The sequence below is a fragment of the Buceros rhinoceros genome, unplaced genomic scaffold, assembly GCF_000710305.1.
Source record: "Buceros rhinoceros silvestris isolate BGI_N320 unplaced genomic scaffold, ASM71030v1 scaffold15653, whole genome shotgun sequence".
In the NCBI taxonomy this organism is placed as follows: domain Eukaryota; kingdom Metazoa; phylum Chordata; class Aves; order Bucerotiformes; family Bucerotidae; genus Buceros; species Buceros rhinoceros.
Genome location: NW_010403144.1, coordinates 22,833 through 30,486, shown reverse-complemented (window position 1 = coordinate 30,486; position 7,654 = coordinate 22,833). Strand labels below are relative to the sequence as shown.

At 42.5% G+C, this 7,654-nt stretch overlaps 1 protein-coding gene across 1 annotated transcript in view; it reads right to left on the bottom strand.

The window, feature by feature from the left end:
* Positions 1-459: 459 nt before the first annotated feature.
* RFX8 (RFX family member 8, lacking RFX DNA binding domain) overlaps positions 460-7,654 on the bottom strand; it is a gene marked incomplete at its 3' end in the record, with an annotated part of 28,193 nt that continues 20,998 nt past the window's right edge. Inside the window, 4 exon segments of the mRNA XM_010132902.1 lie at positions 460-561; positions 563-804; positions 4,264-4,378; positions 6,771-6,865. Of these exon segments, the coding sequence (XP_010131204.1) occupies positions 460-561; positions 563-804; positions 4,264-4,378; positions 6,771-6,865 (554 nt within the window).

Sequence of the window (7,654 nt, the reverse complement as noted above, 5' to 3'; positions counted from 1 at the left end):
AGGATTTCATATTTCTGCATCTTTTGATAAAACAGGTAGGTGGAGGAAAGAGCTTCTCAGTGCTTCAGAAAAACAGCGAGAAAAGACCACACCGTGTGCTCTCTCTTCTGATCAATAAATACATGCAGGCTGTTTGTTGGCTAGGCCACAAGATGCTCCCAACCCACCAGAGCAGTGCTGCTCTTAGACAACACCCAAGGAATCTGACGGAGCACCAAAGATCTGCTGCAAACCTACAGAAAGAGTCAGGGAACTGTGACAATGGGGAGGTGGGTGGTGTGGAGATTACCATCGCTTGACAGGATTGTGAGGTGGTGGTAGGATGTGGAGGAAGTTTTGTGGCATGAAGTTTAGGTGACATTGGACAAAACTCCATGCAAACCTAGATTGCATTATTTCTACTTGACATGCATAAAACCTGCCAAACAACCACACCCCTCCCAATCTCTCCTGATTTACCCATTTTATAACTTCTATTTTGCAATTTTCTTTGAAGTTATTGTTATTTATTTCACCTTGCTGCCTGTGGCTGGGTCCACCAAATACCTCAGAATTCTAGAAGAGCGTTGCTTAATCCAAAGTTACTCTGGCTCTGCAAAGTTATGACAGCTGTCTGTGGAACACTGGCTTGAGTTTGCTCCTGTGCAAAACAGTCCCAGAAATTGTTGGTCTCATAAACCCACAGAATAGGGTGCACATTTTGCTCTGCAACACAGAAACTTTCATCTCCCTCCTCCTCTATATAGGACAGGAATATGTGAGCCACAAAATCTGTGAGTAGCAGAGTAAGCAAATGCCAGGATCCTAGGTTTAAAGAAAAACAAAAATAATTTTAACAATTCTTCATTTTCTTACCTTCATGATGTGTTCTCTTTTGAAGGGCTTCGTTATAGTAATGGGCTAGACAAAGTAGCAGACTAGCATTCATCAAATAGTACTTACAAAATTATGTATTTCCAAATATTACAGCAAACTAGGCACCAGCTGCAGTTTTTAAACATAAGCAAAAGCCTTTCCCCCTTATTTAAGCTAGAGAGGAAAGTGTACTTATGTTTATTTGCTTTCCTGTTCCCCCACATTCACTGCTACTACAAGGCTTATCAACAACCATGTATCATCCCCATTCTCCCTTCAGACAGATAAATCATTCCTCCTCTTCCCAAGTAAACCCTCCTACAGAAGTCTGTATGTTTTGTATCTGTGACATTAAATGGCCTACCTTGCAGCTTGGGGCATAACTGCTGAAAGCCAAGAGAGACTCACTGAGGCCATTGACTTTTGAATCATACCTTGGTTGAAAGCCCTTACGGTAAGGAGTAGGTCTTCTTCCATGACATAAATCTGCTTAGGAATTCATCAAACAATTCATAACTTCTGCATCCCTTAAACATGTTTACATGGACATCAACAAGGAGATGCCATCATTTATATGAATGACCGAGGTTTATAGAGCTTTAAAAACGAAAAATACTGCCTCTTGGTGTTGCATGTGTCTGAGGAGCTGCTTCTGCAGTTTGTCCTTTTGTGCATCTCTAAATGATAGCAAAGTATGCAGAAGGACTTGTTTATGTATGGGACACGGAAATTGGTGTTCAAACTGTACAGACCTGACTCTAGTAGCCCATGAGTATTTCTAATGGTCTTACAGAAGTTTTCAACATATTGAGTAACAGTAAGCATGAAACAAAAGCTACCAATCCAGTTGTCCCTTGGGATAATACAGAGGGACACAGTTTTGAAGAGGGAGTAAGTTGAAGCAGCTTGCTTTCAAAACAGGAATGCACAGGCTCTGTCCAGGCAATGTGGCTCAGCAATACATCCATGAATGCCTTGGAAGGGAGGTTGGTAAAGGAAATGAAAGGGTACCAGCTGATGTGAGGCTCTGTGACAGAGATATGTAGAGGCATATTTGCTGGAGAGGAGGTAGAGCTGAAAGAGCTGTGAAGGTTCCCTTAGCCCTGACTGCTGTAGCACACTTGCCCCTTGCTGCCATAGAGGGGGGTAACCACATGTTTCCTTGAATCACACTTGGGCATCACCCATGTGGAGGCTGGGCTGGGAAAGGGTAAAAGCCAATTCTAAATTCAGAGGTCTGAGTATGCCAGCATGTTATGTGTGCCAGATGTGCCAAGATCCAAGTCAAGAACCCCAGACAGAAATAAGTTTGGGTTTTGTTACTGGTATGTGGTTTATTCTGGGGAGAGGCATGCTGCATTAACATCATACTCACACATTTGCCTAAGTGATTGTGTTTCCTCAGTGTGGATGCTACATATTTCGACTTGCAGGCTGCCCACCATTCCTGCAAGAAATGCTGGGATTTAAGAAATTTCTGAAAAGCAATGACCCAGAGTAGGGAACTTTTACACCAGGTGGCTTGTTAACATAATGGCTTCAGCCTTGTCCACCAAAACTTGAAATCCTACTGGAATAGAAACATGAGAAAGAAGGGACGTTGTTAGGTCATATAGCCCAACATCTTCAAGGACCAAAGGTATTAAGATAGACGATAATAATGATCAAATTAATAGGAGCATTATAGAGAAAGATTAAAAGTTAATTTTTAAAGTGGCTTTTGTATGTGAGAATAAATTCAATCTTAGTGCTACTGAAGTATAGTAGGAGGGCTGTCATAAGTGGGATGAAAATATAATTTCCAACGAGTTTAAGGAAGGCTCAGCAGAGGAAGGGATGCTCTCTGTCAGTTGTGTCCCCAACCACTGACAGCTGCAGAACAGGGAGGCAAATCACTAATCTCTTCTTGTGACAAGAGACAAGAGGAATTCATCATTGTGGGGAATTTCAACAAACATTATGCTTCCAGTGCTGGTTTTGGAATTCATTCCTGATTTCCTCATTGCCCAAAATACTGCCTGTAACATTGGACACTTTTGTGCAAACTCCTCTGGAGAGAGAGAAAGGAATTATTTTATTATTACTGTAATGCAACAGCTGATGGACAAGGGACTCTCCTGTGCTACGTTCCCTGCAGACACAGAACAAAACTCTGAACCTGCTCCAAAGAGTTTGCAATCTAAATGTAGAGCAAAAGGTAGCAGCTAGATGCAGAAAGGGGTGCTCTCATATATGCACAAACACCGATATTAGTGGGGGAAGAATACTGAGGAATACAAAAGGCAACAACCTTAACGCACTCCTTTGTTATGTCTTTTTAGGAAACACATGAAAGCACAGTATTGAGGGGGAATTTCAAAGAAAATAATGAGGCTTTCTTTGGCTATTTGTGTAAAGCCCCGTCCAACAGAGGAAAAAATATGAAGGTGCTCTTTGAAAATCTAAAAAGCATTTCATACAATTTGGGATCAGATGGTACTCACAGGAGATGGTGCACTTCTGCAGAACGATATAACAGAGAGAGAGCATCTGAAAGGTTTTACAAATTAAGAGAAAGGCAGGTAGGACTGATGCAATATAGCAATGGAAGAGACTGAATTGATTCAAGACGTGGTTGTTGGTTGTACCACTTTGAGTGAATGTGACTGCACAGTCCTTTTGCCTCTCCTGCCTTGCACTGGTGTAGGATGGATGTGATGCTTGACAGCTCAGAGCTCTAAGACAGACACTAATCCAGCTCAAGGAGTGACTAGTTTTCTGTCAGTTTAACGCCTTAAACAGGGCTTGCTGCTGGCTAGGCAAACACTTATGTCAGTGTAAGGCGTAAGGAGAAGCAGCATATAGCTGTTGTCAGAGGAACTAACTGCCTTTTTGTCAAGTAGTTATACAGTGACTCTTACTTCGTCTGTGTTACACAGAAAGAACCTGAAGGGCAGGGAGCTATCACCTGAGAGATCTGGAGGTTTTATGGTTTGGAATATTAGTGACCCCAGCTCTCCATCACACCCTTCTGCTGGGGTTTGCAGCTTTTGTAGCGAGGGAGAGCAGAGGCTCTCACCTCAGGCTGCTGTTCCCCATATTTCCACAGACAAATGATGGCTTCTGCAGGAAGAGGTAGTCCTGCCCTTCCCACCATCTCCAGCTGCGTGTTCCTACTTGCCTCCCTTCTGCTCGTCCTGTGGTTTGGATCTGAAAATAAATCTGGTCAAAACCTAACCATCTCATTTCCCTGACCCAGCTAGCCACATCACCAGGTGAATGGTGATGCTTGGTGCAAGGAAGGGAGTAGGAAGAACAGATGCTCCTACAAACTGTAGTGTGAATTAGTCAACTAAAATGAAGTGGTGCCTCTGCCATCTGCAGACACAGAGGGGCATATCAGATGAGAGTCACAAAGATCCTACTTACCAAAACCATTTGCAAACGTGAGGGTCATAACCTTGCTTACTGTGTTCAGTAGGAAGTTCCATCTCAACTGGAAATCGGATGCCAGTTTTCTAAGCTCCTCTTTACTCCTGCTTGGCTGCAAATAGAGAAAAAATTTTGCTTTATGACAGAGCTGGTTAAAAGAATTCCTTATTATGTTGCAGACTGTTTCCATGTACAAACTGCATACAGAGGTGGAACAAGCAGGTTTTTTGTTAGAATCCTAAAATAACGTAGGTTGGAAGAGATCTTTGGGTATCATCTAATCCAACCTCTTGTCCAAAGCATGGCCACTTAGTTCAGGGCTTGTCCAGCCAAGTTCTGAATACTTCTGGGATGGAGATTCCATAGCCTTCCAGGTAACCTCTTCCCATACTTAACTATTGTCACTATTGTCATGGTATTTTTTTTCTTTTTATCTAGTGGAAATTTTCTTTGCTTCAGCTTGTGTCTATTGCCTCATGCCCCGCATCTGTGATTCCACAGGAAAAGTCTTGCTCCATCTTCTCTATACCATCCCATAAGGTAGCTGAGGTTTCTGTGAGATGAAGGCACCACAGGACTGCAAAGTACTATTCTTAATTTACAAAAAAAAAACCAAAAACCCACAACCCCCCCAAAACAAACAAACAAACAAAAAAAGAAATAATCAAGCTAAAGAAGTACAGTTTACCCTGCTTCTTCAGAAAGGGGAAAAAAAAAAAGCCCAAACTTTAAACACTGTCCAGACCCAAGTTAATTGGTCTGGCAACCAGCCAAATGCAGCAGTAGTATCAAGCTACCACTAATTTTGAATTCAGTAATGAAAGGGGGGCGGTAGATCTGGTAACCTATGGAAAGGTGCCTATATGAGGATGCTCACACTTGAATGTTTCACAAAAGCTAGAGACATTATACTAGAAATTATCATTCTCCTACCACCTGCTAAAAGTCAACAGTTTCTTGAATTGACAGTTTCAGGAATCACAAAGTGTTCTCTTCATTTTTACTAACATTTTTCTTCCTACTTCTGGTTTATTAGGGACTGTTACGATACGTGTCTATGAAATGAGAGCAGATACGGAAACCACCCAAGTGGATAGAGGCACAGAAATAAGGAACAGATGGAATTTTTTTATGCTGTGATGATTTGTGTCTGGAGGGGTTTCGGTGGTGGAGGAGGGAGCCACTGGTGTTGTCCTGGTAAGGAGCTTCCAAAAGCTCCACTTCATTCTCCCTCTCACTTCCATCCCCTCAACCTCAGCTTTAAATCAGCCCTGCTTCTGGCCAAGGCTGAGCCAATCAGTGCCTCTGCACCTATCTAAGAGGGTAAACCTGTTGACCAAGAGACTTTTTTTGGGGAGATCTCTTTTGTTTTGGAGGGTGGTAGGGCAGAGAGAGAGAGATAAACAACCCGTGCAGACACCCAGTGTAATGAGGAAGAAGGCGTGAAGACACTCTGGAGCAGCCGTTTCCCTTCGGCCAGTGGCAAGATGGCAGGCCATATGCAGCCCATGGAGAAGCCCGCACTGGCACAGTCCTCAGACATCACCGGTGGAGAAATGTTCCTGAAAAAGGCAGTGACTCTGAGGGAGACCCATGCTGGGGCAGTTTGTCACTGGGAGAACCGCTGCCTGTGGGAGACCCTCACGCTCGTTGGAATAGTTCATGGTGGACTGTCTCCCATGGGAGGGACATCACACCGCCTTATGAAAAGGCTGTGAGAAGTGTATCCCTTGAAGAGGAAAGAGCAGCAGAAGCAACGTGGAGTGGACTGGGACTGACTGCAACCCCCATCCTCTGCCCTCTGCTGCTCCACATGGAGGGGAAGGATGTAGCAAACCTGGGCCCAGGGAAGAGGGCAGGGTTGGGGGGAAGGTGTGTTTAAGATCCTGTTGGTTTTCTTTCCCACTGTCCCACTCTGATTCAGTTGGTGATTTGGTAGTGGTTTTGTTGTTTAAATTAAACTGAATTAGTTTCCCCAAGACAAGTCTATCTTTTGCCCATGACCATAACTGGTGAGTGAGCCCTCCCTGCCTTTTGTCCTGACCCTTAAGCCTTTTTGTTGTATTTTCTCCTTCTTGGAGTGAGAGAGTGGCTGGCCTGGTGCTTTGTTGCCCGCTGGGGGTTCGGTAGTGGTTTTGTTGTTTAAATTAAACTGAATTAGTTTCCCCAAGACAAGTCTATCTTTTGCCCATGACCATAACTGGTGAGTGAGCCCTCCCTGCCTTTTGTCCTGACCCTTAAGCCTTTTTGTTGTATTTTCTCCTTCTTGGAGTGAGAGAGTGGCTGCCATGGTGCTTAGTTGCCAGCTGGGTCTAAACCATGACATACGCCAATTAATTTCTCCTTTTTCTTCAGCATGCATAAATTGTATTTATGCAAATCTGCAGTCTGCTCAGGTTGCTAGTGTACAGTGTAACTCCTGCAGATTAGCGACGGTTAGCATGTAGCAGAATAAATGATTTGATCACGCTTTCTTTTCTGAAATTATTAAATTAATTTTATACCTGAATGACAAAAGCCTGGAGATTTGAAGACACACTGTTCAGGAGAACCCGGACATCTGTGGAAGGTGCCAGCAAGTGCATTAAGTCTTTCAAACCTATGAAATATAGAAGGGAGGTAATTACTTTAAGTAATTGGCTTGCTTTTTGGTTTGTTTCTGCAGTTTTTAGCTTTTTTTTTCTTTTAGTTTTAGCCTAAACTGTATTAAGACACCTGTTTATAGCATTTTGATTAATATAATTATACTATTCCTTTTGTGAGGAATAGTACCCTACTTTGAAATTGGTCAGAATTCTCATTTATGTCCATTTCCACCGTTTCTGCACTGACCTGGTCATCATGGCAAAGATGGCAAGAATAAACACTTCCAGTGTGAAAGCTGGAATTTGGTTATGTGCAATACCGACTTACTTATCTGAGAGTTTATGTGGTTGAGAAAAAAAAAGTCTTGGTTTATCTGTTGAGGGGGAGAAAACAGTTTTAAAGCAATACAAGCAAATACAGAATATTCTATAGACCAACAGAGATATAGATAATATTGTCACATCAGTGCAGCTGTTCCTGCAAAAGATTGCAGCCTACCACACAGTGATGAAAGGTGCATCACTATGTCACCTCTCTGAATCTGTACCCTTCTAATTGAGATATCTTCCTTCAAGAAGGCATATGGATAGGGTCTGTGAAGCCTTGCTTATTATAAATAACAATTTGGAAAAGTATTGAAAGCAGAGAATGCAATAAATCCACCTTGGAAAGAGTAAGAACATCATTAATATAATAAGCAAATGTAATAAGAGTGTTCTGCACAGTGTTTTTCATTTTAAGATGTGTATAAATATTATTTAAATGGTTTTCCTGATGGTTCTGTGAAGAAGCCAAATTATTA